Below are 18,117 nucleotides of genomic sequence, written 5' to 3'. Positions count from 1 at the left end.
GCCAAGAAGACCTGGGTTCAAGTCTTTTTTATGGCACATACTAGCTGTGTGACCATACTGACTGGGCAAGCCACTTAACCTCTCACTGCCCTAGGAAAGTCTCCAAGACTGCAAGTTGCAGAGGTGCCAATCTGCACTGGTAAAAGGGGTGTTCTAGACCAATAAAAGTGAAGATCCAGCACCTGTCTCTACACGCAGTGTCTTATCTACAAGGGAAAGTTAACAAATGCTTGCTGAATTGAATTGGTGCTGTTGGGGCTACCAGGATGGTCCCAGGCCTGCCCAACACTTTATTTCTCATAAGAATAATATCTAGCATTTTATAAGGCACTTACTATGTGTCGACTCTGTGCTACCAAGTGCTTCACAAATATTATCTCATTTGCTCCTTATAATAATCCTGGGAGGTAGGTGATATTATTATGCCCATTTTACAGGTGAGGAAATTGAGGCAGATAACAGTTAAGTGACTTGACAAGGGTCGAGCTCCTAGTAAGTATACGAAGTAGGCAGGGTTTCCTGACTCCAGGTTCAGCAGTCTATCTGACTGCCACCTGGCTGCCAGCTGCTTACCATGAGAGCCATTGGTTAATGTGAAAGATGAAGCAGAAAGAACACCAGCCTCTACCCTTATCTTCTTGTGTAACCGTAGACAAATTGCTGAACCTGTCTGTGACTTTGGTTCCTCTTGAAGAATGAGGATACACCAACAGTCCCCCCACTCCCAAGGACAGACAGCAAAAACCCAGCCCCCTACTTATCACAGGAAACCAAAACCCAGAGGAAAAAAAGTTTTGATAATGGATATTTGTAAATGTAAAGTGTTCGACTAACTGAGGGATCGTGATGTATTCGGTTCAATACAATTCAATTCAGCCTGAATTCAGCTGGACTCCAAAGCAGAGTCTTATGAGCTCAAAGTGGGTGATGGTCTAGGCTGTGTTTTGAGAGGATTAGAATGTCCTTCCTTCTTGGCCTTGGGAACTAGAAATCTTGTGAAGGCTCTACATCAAATCAGCCTTGAAGGGGAGGTAAACCATAGCAAAGGAATTTGTGCGGGCAATGAGAAGGTATAAGGGCCCTTCTAGAACAAGTGGCCTGTTACAGTGTCAATATGAGTGTACTCCTTAAGAGTAGGGACTATCTTTGGCTTCATTTTGTGTCTCCACTGCTTAGTGTGGTGACTGGCACACAGCAGGCACTTTGTTTGTTTTCAGTCATGACTCCTTTTGATCCTATTTGGGATTCTCTTGGCCAAGATACTGGAGTGGTTTGCCATTTCCTTCTCCAGCTCATTTTACAGATGAAGAAACTGAGGCAAACAAGGTTAAGTGACTTGACTAGGATCACCCAGCTAGTAAGTGTCTGAGGCCAGATTTGAACTCATGAAGATGAATCTTTCTGATTCTAAGCCCAGTGCTCTAACCACTGCACCACCCAGCTGCCCAAATGCTTTTTTCAATTGACTGACAAAGATGAGTGTCTTGAGAAGGTACCCAACTTAAGTGCAGTTGGAATAATGACAATCATTACATTTAATCAGTAGCTTGAATTAGTGAAGCATCAGCTTGTTACCCATGGATGCTGCCTTAGGTTGCTGTTGTTATTGCTCAGGGGTTTAATCATATCTCTATCCGATTCTTCAACTCTTCGAGACCTCGTTTGGTGCTTTCTTAGCCATTTCTTTCTCCAGCCTTAGATAACAGAACTCAAAGGAAAAATCATTTATTGAAAATCATCCTCTTCCCTACCCTAATCATTACCCCTTTCCCACCTTGTTAATTTGGAGAGTGATGTGTGATTAGTCTGCCCTTCGTCCCATATCCAGGAGAGAAAGGATGCTGCTGGAAGGCTCCATAGCACATCCAGTGCCTCTTTTCTTCCTGTCTCTTTTGGTCTGTCTAAGGTGGCAAATCTGCCTCCCTCTCCTCACCCTCTCCTTTCCAGCCATGATAGAGTGGAATGAGCCAGAGCTTCTAGTCCTAGCTCAGCTTCGTGTCCCTTAGGGAAGAAATTACCCTCACTGTACCTCAGTTTCCTTTTCTGTAAAATGGGGTGGGTGGACTGCACTATCCCTAAGGTCCTTTCTAATTCTGACATTCAAGATTTCTCTGAATCGCAACAGAAAGTAAGGTATAAGGGTTTGACATGTGACAAGCAACCTCCTTCTAGGGAATAGATTGAAGTTTCCACATAAGGGAGGGAAAAGGCCCTTTAATCAGTGGAGTGTGGAATGTGGTGTGATCTTAGTTCCCACTGACTTCTTTGGAATGGAGGTCTAGAGAAATGATTTAATTCCCCGTCCCTCTAAAAGCAGAACGCTTCCTTCAAGTTCTTCATTTCCCCCCTTCGCTACACTGCCTCGGTGAGGGTAAGGAGGTGGGAAAATCAATAGAAATTAAGCTGGCTGATGAACTGTTGGATCATCTACCTTCTCAGAGAAAAAGGTGAGGAGGGAAAATTAGGCCCAGGCTGGAGTCACCAAGCCACAAACCCTGGGTAGCGAGCAGACAATGTTAGGGGACGGTGAGGAGGACAGATGTGCAGATCACATGGAGCAGGGGAAGTGCTGGGTTGCTGAGAGAGTCTGAAAAAGGGTGATCCTGGAGGTCATGCAAGTGATTGAACCAGAGGGTGGTGGGAGACAGGATGCAGATGGAGAGATCCACTGGTTAAGCATTACTGGGGCCATCCAAGGCAATTTCATTGGCCATGTTGTTAGACTGCAGCAGGAAGGCGGTGTAGGCCATATCTGCCTCTTCCTTGGAAGACTGGGGAGAAACAATAGGTTTCAGCTCTTTTTGTGTCAGTGGGGAGGGAAGGATGGGGGGGGGAGCAGAGTGAAGAAGACTGAAGTATTTGCCCATGCTTCCAAAGTACACAGAGGCACAACCATTCACTGCCTTGTAGAGCCCTGACCTCTGTGTTAGACCCAATGCAGAGGTATTCTACCCTAAACCTGCAGGTAGATGAGGGGGTGGGGGAAGGCCTACAGACTATCTGATGATCAGATCCCTAAAATTACCTGTCCTGCTCTCACTACCCTCTTTCGAACCATGGAGTAGAACAGCCTCTGCTACCCTTTAGCTTCCCTGGAGAAGGAACGGGGGTAGAAAAAAAAATTCAGTACAACCGGAGCATTCAACCTAGATAGGTATGGACAGACAGACACGCATGCACAGCCATGCGTGTGAGTGTGTGTGTGTGTGTGTGTGTGTGTGTGTGTGAGAGAGAGAGAGAGAGAGAGAGAGAGAGAGAGAGAGAGAGAGAGAGAGAACACTTTTCTTGCACAGAAAAACCAAGAGAGGGAAATACCTAACTCAAGGGAATGTAACATTATTTGTAAGACTATGTATTATCTCTCTCATTAAAATGTAAGTTCCTCGAGGGCAGAGACTGTCTTACTTTTCTATTTGTACCCAGTGCTTAAACTGTGCTTGGATCTTAGTAACTGCCTAATCAGAGCTTTGACATTCATCCATGATTTCAGGCATTGTGCCATCTGAGTGGGCTCCCTGTGCTCCTCAAATCACACTTCATTGGCAACTGCCTAGTTTACCTCTGCTTAAAGATGTGTTGAGCAGCACCCCCAAATATGGTAGCCAATCTGGTCCGATACCAAGGGGGGAAAAATACACCACCCGATCACTTGATTTCTATTCTTGGACTGTATTTTCAACAGCCTTTTCCTACTCCTACTCAAAAGGGAAGAGCTAGCCGTAAATGCAGCCCACTTGGCACCCCTCCCTTTCCTTCCTCTCCCCTCCCATGCATACACAGCATCACTCCATCATCCTCAGAAGTAAAATAAGGCAGTAATATTCTGTGAAGAGGTTTTCACCCTATACTGGTATCTCACAGCCCCCACAGGTAGGACTGGAAATGATACCCAGTGCTAACTACAACTCTCTCATTCTCTTGTGGTGAAGTTGCCAGTCTCCCTCCTTACCCTTTTGACTTGCTTAGGTTCTTGGATCTCCTCAGGGTTCTCAGTCGGAGTGATGCATTCTGTGGGAAGAATAGAGGGCCAATTAGGAATTCCCAGGGAAATGGCCCATCTCCCACTCTAGCCTCTCTTCCCAAGGCTAATATTCTTGCCCTATTTTAGAGCTAGAAATAATTAGCTTCAGGCACAATGCCTGAAAGGGTCTAGTTCAACCCTTTCATTTTACAGTTGGGAAACATCCCATCCAGAGCTGGAACAGGGTAGAGCCCAGTGAGGTTCAGTGACTTGTCCATGGCCACACAAGGACTCAGTGGCAGAATTGGTATTCAAAACCCAGGTTCTCTGATTCGGAATCTACAATCCCAGCTTGCCTCAGACCAGGTTGCCTCTTCGACACACTCCCCTCCTGGATCTGTCCTCCCACAGAGAACTAAAGCACCCTCCTGAAGGCTCCCTTGGGTGGAAGGTCATACCATTTTCTCCTCCTAGAGTAGACTCCTGAATAGAAATGTCCAAGTTGTCATTGGCTCCAAACTGCCTGGGGTTATGCTCTAATTCTGACATGCTGAGGTCAGTTCTGTAGCTTCCAACTGAAATTCGATCTGTCCAAGGAAGAACAATTACATGTGGGGAGGCAGAGGAGAAGGGTAATAATAATAGATAAGGTTTCCAAAGCACTTAACATATATCATCCTCACAACCACCCTGGGGGCTAAGTGCTATTATCATCCCCATTTTACAGTTGGGGAAACTGAGGCAAACAGACGTTACGTTACTTGCTCAATATCACACCGCTAATAAGTGTCTGAAGTCAGATGTGTGCTCAAGTCTTCCTGACTCTATGTCTGGTACACTGGATCACCTAGCTGTTTCAAAAACACTAGGAGATTCAAAATTAAACACTGGGAACTGTATGCCACAGCCAGAGGTAGGATGGGGTGAGGGTCTGACTACATTCCCAAGTTGAACAGAAATGATCTTTGCATGATAATTGTATCTCTGTCCCCTCTGTAATCAGAGGTTTTTTTTTTTAGGAGTGACCTGTGAGCTTAAGTCTCTGGAATCCAGCTAAACTGACCTTTTCTCTCTTCTTTTACACATTGATGTCCCGTCTCTCACTTTTGGGCCTCTGCACAGGCTGTGCCCCCTGCTTGAAATGTTCTCCTTCTTCACATCCAACTCAGAATCCCTAGCTTCCTTCAAACCCCAGCTCAAATGCCCCCTCCTATGAGAAGAATACCCCATCCTACCAGAATGCCACCTCCTCCTCCAAATAGCAGTTTGTATTTGTTGGTAAATATTTACACACATACAGGCTGTTTCTTCTAGCAAAATGGAAGATCCTGGAGGGCAAGTACTGTTTCCAGTTTTATATTTGTATGCCCAGAGCCTAGCAACATGCCTGGAACAGGGCATAAATCCTTATTGATTGATTGATTAAGTAGAGAGAAATCCCAATGAAAGCACTCTTTGCCTGTACAAACTGGCAAACTCTTCAGTATTTGAAACTAACCTGAGGCACTTAGCAGTTACGAAATTTGCCAAGAATCACACAGTTAGTATGTATGTGTCTGGGGCAGCACTCGATCCCAGATCTTCCTGATTCCTAGGCTGGGTGCCCTCTTTCAGGTAATTGAGAGTCAATAATGCTTGGCACTTATAGGTCTTCATAACTTTTAAAAGTACATTCACATGCATTATCTGTTTTGATACTTAGAGCAACTCTTTGAGGACGGGTGTTATTATATTCATTTGGCATGTGGGGCAAACTGAGGCCATGACCAGTTAAGTGTCTTGCCTCAGGGTTATTACAGTTAGTAGCAGAACCTAGACTCCCAAGTCTCCTATCTCAAGGTTTTTTACCCTAGACCAGGGGTGGGGAACCTGCAGCCCTATAGCCATGTGTAGTTCCCCCACCTGCCCCAGAGTGTTCTATTTCAGTTATCGGAACTGTTCATACCCGTGCTTCTTAATAAGACTAGGCTAAAGAGAGAAAGTGAAATCTGTCCATTTTATTCTATCTTTGCTCAATCCTTTCTATCCGTTAGTGCAGAAGAGTTTGTGTGTTAGGTTATTGGGAACCGAAATGGTGAACTCACCACTGTACCTCCAGCGTCGGGATTTGATCACTCCTAATGCCACTGCACCCACGGCTAACACTAGCGCCACAGGCACTAGGGTGGAGACCAGAACGTTGGAGCCTCCGTTGTGTTCCTCAGTGCTGGAATGAGAAAGGCAGAAAGACAAGTTGGGCAGGGGGGGATGAGGAGGTTGGCAATACAGAGAAAGGAATAGTGGAAATAGGAGGTGTTCCAAGCTGACTGGAAGACAGGTTGGAGGTTAGACTTCTTCTATCTCCCAAAGCTTGTTGAGACTTTGAGAGCATATTAAATAGATCTTAAGAGTCAAATCTTAAGGATTCCCCTGGTCCAACTCCACTTCTAGAGAATACTGAAGCCCAGAGGGGTGAAGGTCATCTATATAGGTAATGGCATAGCTGGAAATCAAAGCCAGATCTCTAGACTCCAAAATGAGTGATTTTTGCTTCTCCGTGCAGCCATTACTCCAGAGGTCTGATTTTAACTCTGGTCCCCACTTTCTCTGATGGCTTGGCTTGAATGAGGGTTGTACTATCTCTACATTCTGAATCCCTTCCTTCTCCTAAGAACTGAAAAATTCCCAATTAGGGGTAGGGTACCAGGTGGGACATAATTAGGGCTTCTGTGCTTTCAGAAAAGGACCCTCTAAAGCAAGGAACAAGACCATGGGTATAGCTTCAAACTTTTGCATATTCAAGCCATGAAGCTGAGGAATTCCTCAAGAGAGCATGGTCCCTTCCTGTTATCCTGCCTGGGACCTGCTCCAGAGTAACCTGCCCCTATTAAAAAAAAGAAAAGAAAAGGAATTTGCTGACCTTCCCGAATCTGTAGGCACTTCAATATTTTTGCCTCTGACTTCAGGCTGCACAGCATCTTCATTTAACACAACATTGGTTGGCTGGACATCATTGCTGAAGCCTGAGGCAGAACAGAGTTGGTCATGGGTTATAGGTTGTACAGAAGGAAAAACAATGGTCACTCTCAGCTTTGAAAGAACCCCAATAAGATCACAGACTCAAGACTGTCAGAGCTGGCAGAAACCTGAGAGATCATTTAGGATCCAGTCTCCTCATTTTACTGATTCCCTATCAGGAGCAAGGCTAATAGAAGTTAGGGTCACCTTTAGTGGCTCCTAATTGCCTACAGAATACAATACAGATTCCTCAGCCTGGTATTTAAGACGACAAGTTGAGTTCCATCCCCCTTATGCAGTCTTTGGGCACTCTACTATGCTCCAGGCAAACTGGATTGCTAACCAGGCCCCATCTGACCATGCACTCCCTGCTTCTCAGCTCATTCCAGCAAGTCATCTTCACTTGTTGAATTCTTCCTCTTCCTTCAGAGCCCAGCTCAAGTGTAACCTCCCTTTGAAGCCTTCCCTGATTTCTCTCTGGCTAAAAGTGATTTCTTCCTTGTCCAATTTTTCAGAGCTCCTGGATCCTTGAGATCCCTCTTTTGCCTCTCATCATGTTCTACCTTATTTGGGCTCATGTAGGCAGCTTGAGTTTCTTGAAGGAGCTATGTTCATCTTTGTATGTCCAAAGTGCCTAGCACAGCACCTGAAGTGGCACCAGGTGCTTGAGAAATGTTTGCTGGGTGGTCATTGAATTGCAGGTCATGTAAGCAGCAGTGCTCTCTTCTCAAATCTACCACATTTGTGGATAAGCCTGGAAGAATTTACATTAAAGTTTGAGAAGAGACGCATCTGAGTCTCAGGGATCAGGGAACCTATTTGGGGTCTTTGAGGTGCTTCAGTCAATGCTCTGAGAGTTAATAGTGGGTTAGAGGGATTGTGGGGTCATAGCTCTAGGCTTTGAAGGGACCTCAGGGCCTGTCTAGTCCAACACCCTCATCTTAAAGATGAGGAAACTGGGCCCCAGAGAGATTCAGTGATTTGCCCAAAAGTTGCACAGGTAACTTTCTCAACTAGAGTAAGTGACAGATGCTGAATTTGAACCCAGGACCTATGACTCCAAATCCTTTACTCTTCCCACACTCTTTCTATCATGGGTCCACTCCAGTGAGAAAAACGGAGGGGTCTAGCTAAAGAGGAATAAAAAGTCCCCTCTAGCTTGTTTGAAACTGTCTCTCCCTATTAAACCTTATTTCAATATTATCCTCCAAGCCCCTTTTTAAGTCTCTTCCTATGCCTGTGTTGAGGACAGTTTCTCCAAAGAATCAAAAGGTCCTTTCCAAGCCACAAAGTTCTAGAACTCGTCTTTGGGGGGGGGGTGGTGAATAGGTCTGGAAATGCTGCCCTCTGGTGGTAGTTTGGCAATAAGCACATACTTGGAACAACTCCCAAGGAGTGCCTCTGACACGGTTAGAGAGCTGGGGACCAGGTCAGCCAGGTTTAACTTTCCTCTTCATGGTGTGATTTCAGAGCCATCTCCCAGCTGACACAGCTGAGTCATTAGACCTTAAAGGGCACAGTCCACCTCCACCCCCCTGCTTCCATGGAGAGACTTTCACTTTCATCTCACACTATTGACAAAAAGGTTTTGTGGGATCCCAGATTAAAGATCCTCTGTTTCACATCCTCATTCTACAGATGAGAAGATAGAAGTCTCGATAGGAAAAGTGACTTGCCCAATGTCAGCCAGTTAATAAGCTCCAGGTGTAGGATTTGAACCCATGGCTTCTGACTCCATATTCACTACTCTTCTCATTACACTGATAGTCAAGCAACTGTCAAAGTACCTTGAATGTAATTAGTGCATCAAAGTGCTGAATGAATGGATGAATGAATGGGCAAATGAATGAGAGAGCATGTAGGACACTAAGCGCTAAGCATGAAAGAGACAGAGAGAGAAGGAGAGAGAGAGAGAGAGAGAGAGAGAGAGAGAGAGAGAGAGAGAGAGAGAGAGAGAGAGAGAGGGAGAGGAGAGAGGAGGGGAGGGGGAGAGAGAGAGAGAGAGAGAGAGAGAGAGAGAGAGAGAGAGAGAGAGAAGGAAGGAAGGAAGGAAGAAGGAAGGAAGAAGGAAGGAAGGAAGGAAGGGAGGTTCAAGAGCTAAGGGGGTGGCCCAGACTAGAACTCTGGGCATTGCCTGGATGCCTGGGTTCTCCTCTCCATACAAGACTCACCCTCTTCCTCCACAGACACACTAACTGCAATTGTCGGCCCATAGTTCTGGCCCTGCTTCACACCACACCAATACCACCCTTCATCGGCTCTTGTGACAGAGTTCAGGGTGACAGAAACAATCCTGCTGTTTTGATCGCAGTCCACAAAGGCTTGGCTGTTACCCTCCTCCTGGGTGGGCAGGGTCTCACATCCCTGGTTGCTCCATTTGCACCAGTATTTCTCATAGGAAGAAAACTTGCAGTCAAAGTGGCAGGGGATGGTGAGAGACTGCCCCAGCTGGGCTGTGGCAGTTTCTGGCGCTATTAAGCGTGATTGACCTGGGAACAAAGCAGAAGGCCAAGGTGATGATGGGGTGGTGAGAGGAAGGGCATCAGGAGGGAAGGCCATACAGAAGAAGAATCTAAGGCCCCTGCCGCTCGTGACAGTGATGAGCTGAAGGGTGGTCTGACCACGGCACCCTCCTACTCAATAAATTCCCATGGCTCTCCAGGATCAAATAGAAATTTCTCTGCTTGGGTTTTAAAGCCATCCTCAACCTGGCCCCTTTCTATCTTTCCAGTCTTCTGAGTCTTACTACCCTTATGTTCTATAATCCAATGACACGGGCCTTTTCGCTGTTCCTGAAACACAATGCCCCGCCTCCAGACTGCTTGTTTTTTCATTAGTTGTCATCCATACCTGGAATGCCCTGCCCCCTTAACGCTTTCTCTTAGTTTCTCTTGGCTTCCTTCAAGACTCAAATCTTACGCTCAGCAGGAGACCTTTCCCAGTCTCCTTCCTCCCCTTACTGCTAATGTCTCCTGTCTGTGAATACTTTCCACTAATATTGGAAATATCCTAGATATACAGTTATTTGCATATTGTCTGTTCTGTAAGAATATAAGCTTCCTGAGGGCAGGAACTGTGGTTTTACCTTTCTTTGTATCCCCAGCATTTAGCACAGTGACTAACAATTTTTTTTAATGAATATTAGTTGATTGATTTACTGAGCTAGGCTAGTTATTATATTAACGAGAGCTTAGATTTATTAGTGTACTTTCAGGTTAGGAAATGTCTTCATATTTGTTATCTTATTTCAATAGAATGTAAACTGCTCAAGGGCTTGGAACTGTTTCATTTTTATGTTTTTTGGAGGTCAGCCTGAGTAAGAACCCAAACTCTTGCTTTTGCCGAAGAGGAATAGGAAGTCAATTTGAGCATGTCTAGCACAGTGCATGGCACATAATAGATACTTGATACATTGTCATTGGCTGAGTGATTCTTCCTCACCCCAACCCTATTATGAAATATGCAAGAAGTTATTGTTATTCTCATTTTATGAATAAGAAAATTGAGGTTCATAGGAGCTAAACATCTTACCTAAGATTGCACAGCCAGTAAGTGATAGAATCATTATTATTAAGATAAATATGCTATTTACTATTGAGGGAGCCTGGTTAGACTTGGTCTCTTCACCCAAAAGGAAGAAGAGGACACCTATAGCATCAATGACTGTAGATGTAACCAGTGGGCATGAGAAGAATTGAACCAAGTCGTGTGTGCAACCTTATTGAGCCTACTCATGATTGGTGTATCAGAACCTGGGTACTCCTGGAACAGCCTGTGAAACAAACTCCAGGGTCACCTCTAAGCCATTATGAGCCGTGGAGTTTGGAGATAATTATACAATATATAATAGACATTCAAATAAAATGACTTTGAGGTTTTAGGGATATTGCATCAGTGTGGGTACTTCCTCAGCTAATAATAAAATAGGACCCCTCTAAACCTTACTAAACATTTTTCATTAATTGCTATGGCCAACTCCTCATTCCACCCTTATCTAGTGGTCAGCTTTCTAGAGATGAGCTTTTCTGCATTTAACAAGGCTGGTTCTCTAATGGCAGACATATGGTACTTCACCAGACTTAACAGTCCTAGTACTACATTGTGCTGCCTCTCATGACATTGTAGACAATATATAAATAATAATGATATTCAAGCATTTTATCACCACTGACATTGACTTCCTGGACATCCACAGAACTGGGTCATATGGAATGGATGCATTGACATCAATGTACTTTTGCTCCCTTTCAGATCTTTTTAGTTAATACAGAAGACTGGTTGGTCTGTTTGGGTAAAAATTATTACTTCAATGGTCAGTCAGCCAGTCAACAAACATTTATTAAGCACCTTCTATCTACCAGGCACTATGTCGAGGTATATACAAAGGAAAAAAAAAACAACTAGGCCCTGCTCTCACGGAGGTCATAGTCTAATAAGGGAGATGGTATCCAAACAACTATGTACAGATATTCTGGAGATTATCAACAGAGGGAAGACAATGGCATTAACAAGGATTGGGAAAAGATTCTTGTAGAACGAATGAGGAACGATGTTCTCTGCTGGTTTAGCGGGGTACTTAAGTGTTGAGCCTCAGAGTGTAGAAGAAGACTGTGTCTTATACAGAGACATTCCCTGGAAACTTGGATTGTCCTATCCACTTCCCCTGCCTAGGATTATTTTCTGCCATGGAATTGAAGGGAGGAAACCTTAATTTGGAATTTTGATTGGGGTGGAAGGGTAGGGAGATTGTCAAAATATATGTGGAAGAAGAAATAGCCAATGTGGTGTGATTCTGAGCATTAATGCCTGGCCCTGTGGAATGGTCCCTGGATAGAGCCTGTCCACAAACTCCATATTACCTCTCCCCTTGCCCTTGACCCAGTTCCTACCATCGATGATATCAATCTTCACAGTAGACTTCCTGTTGTGCTCCCCACTGCTGAGACACCAGTAGTAGCCTGCATCTTGAGGGGTCAGCTGGTTGAGTATAACAATGAAGATGCCATTCTCTGGTTGGTCCAACAAGGCCACTCTTCCCTCATAGGACTCATTCACCGTTCCCAAATTGTCTACCAGCTTAGCACAGTGGTTGCTGTCCTTCCACTTGCACCAGTACTTCAGAGTGTTGTTCTTTTTGGGGTCGTAGTGGCAGGTTACTGACACAGAGCCACCAGGTGCACCTTTTACCACCAAAGGACTCTTGGGGACAGTGGTCTCTGAAAGCACAGACAGAGGCTGACTGGAGGGATCTCAGCATTGTCGTAATCTCACACAGTCCTAGAGTTACTTTTTTCCCCATGATCTAAGATGACTTACTGCTAGTTTCCTCCTTCTGTTTGCATTGTTTTTCCCTCACCAACCTCCAAGCAGACTGAGAATTGAAACAACTCCTAGCTCCACTTAGCAGAGGATTAAAACCAAAGTTTCCCAAAATGTTTGGAGAAGTCAGCACCCACCATCTTAATTAAATAACCTGGGCATTTTCCTTCCCTTCCCTCACCTCATCCCCAAGATTTAGATGCAGTTAAAAGTCACATCAACATAAGATAAAAATCTTCATCCTCTGGCTTCCTAAAAATATTGTTATTAAGAAGGAAGAGCCTTGACTGAGAGGGGGAGAGACATTAAACTAATCGAGAGAGACAGTTAACTTACCAGGAGAAGTATAAGAGTAAGATAACCTAGTTTCTTCACTGCCACCCACATTCTCAGTCTTCCCCATCACTCCCACCCTACACACAAGTGTACAAGACAAAGATACAGTCTAATTTAGCAAGTAGGGAGGGAGATAGTATGGGCTCCACTGGGTCCTGCTATGGTTTTAGAATTCTCAGATTCACCCTTCTGATGGTTTCTGCCATTGGAAACAGGGAGAACTTGGGCCACTGAAATCATATGTAATCTCTTAGGTCTGTTTTAGCCGGTGACTTTCCTCCTTTGTTACCAAATCTCTTAGCACAATTGCAAAGGAGGGACAAAATAGGAAGACTGAAATCTTCCAGTTATTTGTGGAGAGAAACTAAGTGGAGATAGTGGCCAAAAAGAGGGAGACAAAAGATTCCCTGAAGACAGGAACCAAGCTTTCTATGTCTTGGACCCTGGAAATTTTAGACATTGGTACATGGAGGTTGAGGAGAAATATCACTTGTCTGGCCTCTTCCCTCTCTGCCTCAATTTTCCCATGAATCACCTTCAGAGACAAAGAGCTGTAGAGCTCGAATTGGCCCTTCTTCAGACGGCTGACCATTTTCCTGGGCACCACAGTAGTATAGACCTGCATCCTTTCTCCTCACTTGCATGATTGTGATGCTGAAAGATCCAGGCTCAGTTGCAGGGGTAAACAGGATCCTTCCATGAGTGGCATTATTTGTAAATCCCAGGCTGTTGATGACCAAGTCACAAGTCTTGTTTGCCCTAATCTGGCACAGAAACTTAGGCACACTTGCCACTGTGCTTCCCAGGGCACAGTTCAAGGTCACTGACCCCCCTTGTTCAGCATAGACCAGTTCAGGTTCAGCCTCCAGCAACTTTAAGTCAACAGTCTTCTCAATTTCAGAGGCATCGTCCTCCCCGACCCCACAGATATACAACCCTACATCTTCCCTGTTGATCTGGCTGATGGTAACCACAAAGAAATTACTGCTGGTGGCAGTGATCTCTAAGCGGACTCTTCCTGTATAGTCAGGGCCCACTTTTTCATTAGAATCAATGACCAGTGCACAGCTCTCTCCATCCTGCTTGCATAAGAATTTCCTGTTCTGTGCATTCTGTTCCTGGAAAGGGCAGTTGATGGATACTGTTTCACCCACTTCAGTGATGATGACCTCAGTGTCGTTAGAGAGATCGGAACCTGCAGGATAGAATGGGTAGGAGTCCGGAAGGAATAAGAGAAGAGTTTAAGTGCCCAATAAAATTCTGACACCAACCCCTTCCCCCCACTCCAAAGAATCAGAATTTGAGAGTTGGAAAAAACATCGGAAGTCATCTAATCCAACTCTTGCCCAAAGCATTATTCCTCTCTACTACATTCCCCAAAAAACCTATAATTAGGGACCTCCAGTGATTGAGAATTCCAGTTCCTCCCTATCTGCTGACTCTTTCTCTGTACTTCCTCCTCAAAAAAACCAGCTCGGTTCAGTTGTTTTTTCAGTCATATCCAATTCTTTGTGACCCCATTTGGGGGTTTTCTCAGCAAAGATACTGGAGTGGTTTGCCATTCCCTTCTCCAGCTCATTTTACAGATGAGAAAACTAAGGCAAACAGAGTTAAGTGACTTGCCCAGGGTCACACAGCTAGTAAGTGTCTCAGGCCAGATTTGAACTCAGGAAAATGAGCCTTCCTGACTCCAGGCCCAGCACCCTATCCACTGCATCACCTAGCTGCCCATACTGAGGACTTATCTATCTTCAAAAAGTTTTCACCTTGGGCCAGCTAGGTGGCACAGGGAATAGAGCACTGGCCCTGGAGCCAGGAGGACCTGAGTTCAAATCTGGCCTCAGACACATAACACTCACTAGCTGTGTGACTCTGGACAAGTCACTTAACCCCAATTGCACACACACACACACACACACACACACACACACACACACACACACACACACAAAATTTCACCTGATCTTTCCATTGCCTCAAACTATTATTTTATATATCTCTTACAAAAAATCATCTTCACTTATTAATTGACGTTTCTCCCCACTCATTCACCCCTCAATTTCTAGCAGTCTGGCTTCTGATCCCACTATAGAAACTGCTGTTTTAAAGGTTACCCCAAACCTCACCACTGCTAAATAGAGTCCCAAGATTTAGAGCACAAGGGTTGTAAGAGGCTAACTACTTTGACCTCCTCATTTCACAGAAAAAGAGCCTGAGGGTTATAGAGGCAAAGTCATTTGCCAGAGTCACCCTGCTACTAACTGGTAGAACTGAGATTCTAACCCAGTCCGTCTGATTCTAATCCTAATATTCTTTCCACTACACGACAAGGGCTTGTACAATTGAACTTTGATCCCCCATGGAGGATATTTATATATTTGAGTATTAAATTTCATCTTATTAGCTTCAACCACTATTCTAATTCTTTGAGATTGGGGGTGGGGGGGTGAGGAACCTTCCTTTCAATCCCCATATTAACCATCCCCTTCAGCTTTCACGTTACCCATAAATCCAGTTAATATGCAGCTGGGAAAGATAGCATAACCTACTCTAGATCACACTGTCACAAAGACCAGCCTAGATCATTGTTTACAGAAAGGGCAGGTTCCAAGCCAGATTCTCAAATAGATGAAGTTTATCTTTGAGTCCCCTATAAACCGTCTTCCAGTTCCCTCACCTCCTCAGACTCCTTATAATATCCTGAGCCTGTCCCAGACCCTTCATTTGAGCATTTCAGCTTAGCCTGCCCTCGGTAGCAATGCTCCAAGCTCCAGATAGACTACTTTTCAGTCTTCCCTCCCACCATTCCAATCCAAACTGTCCTTTTCTGCATCTTATCATTCACCTTCTTGATCACTGCTAGGGAACCAATACAGGCTAATGAGTGACAATGTGAGATACGTGACATGTGAAATCTACAGGGGCCTTCTGGGCACGCAAGGTATTAAACCAAAGGGAAATTTAAGTGGCAAAAATGTTAGTGCCTTCCTCAAAGTTCCACAGACAATTAGAATGGAAATTCACATTGTTACTGTGGTTTCAGATTTAGAAAGCTCTTAGTTCACAACACTCTTGTGAAGTGGGTGATGTAAATAATTCTCATCCTTTCTTTACAGAGGAGGTCACTGAGTCTCTGAGAGGTTGAGACCTGCACAGTATGAGGATTAAATCTTTTGACTCAAGCGACATGTTTTCCCAGTACTCTATGATACCTCCCTAAGACAAGAATAAGGCCCATGTGTCTCTAATGTTCCCAGCCACAGAGGCCTTGGGAAACCCAATGAAGAGGAGGTAAGGAGAGGTATATTATGCCAAATTATTTTAGGCCAGTGAGACTTATACAGTAATCTCATAGGCTTGAAGGGAAACTAGAGCAGCTATCTTGTCCATTCCTTTGTGTCCAGGCAGGATCACACCTGACCCATCCTCGTCTCTTCTTTGTAGAGATCCCTTAGAAGGAGATTTCACGGCTGTGCTAGGCAAGACATCCATGACAGTGTCTTACATACCTTGTTCTTTGGAAGTTTTTATTTGTTTTTTCATTTAAATCTGTCCTACCACAGCCTAAAGTGGCTCCCTCATCCTGTGCCCCAGAGGCAGAAGAATTCTTGGTGCTTACCCTGGCCCACCTCCAAGGTGATGTCAAAGGACAGACCCCGACTACTTATGCCCACACCACACTTGTAGAGCCCAGTGTCTTCTTTCTTCAGCTGTGAAATCTGTATTAAAAAGGAGCCATTCCCTGGGAAATTGATGAGGTTGGCTCTCCCACTAAATCTCTCGGAGACGAAACCATTTGAGGAGACTATGGTATCACAGAAGCCCCTTAGAGTCTGAACACAGAAGTATTTGCGGGAATGCCGATTGACTGAGGTGGGGGGGTAGAAGCACTGGATGGAGACAGACTCGCCTTGCACGCCCACCACCTCCTTGGGGCCAAATATGGGACTCTTCATAGAAACCACTGTGGGGAAAAAGGGAGAGGAATACATTGAGGACTGTGCAAAGTGAAGTCTAAGTGCGGTGGCCCCCACCAACCGTGAAACCAGCCTCTCTTCCAGGTGAGTAAAAAGCCAGCTCTAATTTGTCATAGTTATATAATTCACTACTTCTACCAGCCTATGCCCCATGCAAAACGATTTACTAATAAAAATTGCAAAAATAATACCAATACACTTCGGATGTATCATGTTTTAACTTTCACAGCACTCCATTCTTTAATTGTTTCATTTCATCCTTAGAAAATCATTGTCTTCTAGGTAAGGCAGGTCATTCCCATTTCACAGATGAGAAAACTGAGAACCATAGAGAACAAATAACTTACCTATGATTACAAAGTGATAGAATTGGGACCTTTGCCTCGGAATTCCTCATTCTCTTCAAGACTCAGCTTCAGCACCACCTTCTACGTGAAACCTTTCTTTGCTTTTTAAATTTTATTTAATTTTTATTTTCAGTTCCAAATTCTCTTTCTCCCTCCATCCTCTCCCCTACCCATTGAGAAGGCAAGAAATATGACACCCATTACACATATGAAGTTATAGATAACGTATTTCCATATTACTTTTCATAAAACTTTTCCTGCCTTTGCCAAGTACTCATTCCCTCTCTCCTCAACTGCCTTGATTTAGTTACTTTGCACTTATTCCATCCATACTTAGGGATCTACATGCTAACTCCTCCGATAGAATATAACTTTCTTGAGAGCTGAGATTGTTTCCTTTTCTGCCTTTATGTCGCCAGTACCTAGCACAGTGCTTGGTACCGAGTAAGGGCTTAATAAATCATTGTCAGCTGATTGGTTGATTGACTATTAGAAAGCCTAGTCTCCTCACTCCCAGCTAAGACTCTTCACTAGATCCAGTGGCTTTGGAAGAGGGTGTTTCTTCTCCCTGTTCTCCACCTGAACACCCTGCTCTGAAGTCCCACCACCATTCCCACCCCCTTCACAACACCCTCCCTCCCCCCCAAAAAAAACCCAAAGCTTCATGGCCTCTACTAATTCTTAGGTATGCAACGTCCATTCCAGGTATGACATTTATCGTACAAGAGGAGGATAGAAGTGGCTTCTCTGTATTTCTCCAGTATGACAGATCACTGATGTATACTTGGGGAAACGTCCACTTTCAAGGTTGGAAGGAAAGTGTGTCCAGGACACGGGGGTGGAAGTGGGTCTCCTTGTACTCACCAGGGAGGACAGCAAGCAGGCAGGCAAGGAAGAAAGCCATTGCAGCTGCTACCGAGATTTCACTTCTGATCTGAGAACCTGGAAGACAATTGTTCCAAGAATAGGAAATGCCCTTGGTTCTAGAGGCCTTTGCTGGAGGGAATGAGGGATTGAGAAGATGTCAGGAGTGTTTCTGTGGTGACATACTTATTTCCTCCCAGGACCTCCACTGAAAGAAGGGCTGTCAGACCAGCCATCTCTTCATTCCCTGCTCCTTTCCCTTCTCTGCTTCTTCTTGTGTGTTATCTTCCCTCATTAGATTATGAGCTCCTTGAGA

At 44.6% G+C, this 18,117-nt stretch overlaps 1 protein-coding gene across 3 annotated transcripts in view; it reads right to left on the bottom strand.

Annotated features, from left to right (window-relative positions):
* Positions 1–1,709: 1,709 nt before the first annotated feature.
* Positions 1,710–18,117, bottom strand: part of PIGR (polymeric immunoglobulin receptor) — a 28,798-nt gene continuing 12,390 nt past the window's right edge. For all 3 annotated transcript variants that reach the window (XM_021002945.2, XM_021002946.2, XM_021002944.2), the window contains exons 2-11: positions 17,802–17,879; positions 16,233–16,577; positions 13,149–13,808; positions 11,848–12,174; positions 9,130–9,447; positions 6,861–6,963; positions 6,046–6,167; positions 4,420–4,548; positions 3,950–4,008; positions 1,710–2,771 (exon numbers count right to left, since the gene is read on the bottom strand). In XM_021002945.2, the coding sequence (XP_020858604.1) occupies positions 2,673–2,771; positions 3,950–4,008; positions 4,420–4,548; positions 6,046–6,167; positions 6,861–6,963; positions 9,130–9,447; positions 11,848–12,174; positions 13,149–13,808; positions 16,233–16,577; positions 17,802–17,841 (2,202 nt within the window). In that variant the 5' untranslated portion in view covers positions 17,842–17,879 and the 3' untranslated portion in view covers positions 1,710–2,672. The remainder of the gene's footprint in view (positions 2,772–3,949; positions 4,009–4,419; positions 4,549–6,045; positions 6,168–6,860; positions 6,964–9,129; positions 9,448–11,847; positions 12,175–13,148; positions 13,809–16,232; positions 16,578–17,801; positions 17,880–18,117) is intronic.

Source organism: Phascolarctos cinereus, unplaced genomic scaffold (assembly GCF_003287225.1).
Source record: "Phascolarctos cinereus isolate Bilbo 61053 unplaced genomic scaffold, phaCin_HiC Scaffold_5;HRSCAF=322, whole genome shotgun sequence".
Classification (NCBI taxonomy): Eukaryota; Metazoa; Chordata; class Mammalia; order Diprotodontia; family Phascolarctidae; genus Phascolarctos; species Phascolarctos cinereus.
Note: the sequence above shows the minus strand (reverse complement) of the source record. Positions and strands in the feature narration are given on the sequence as shown.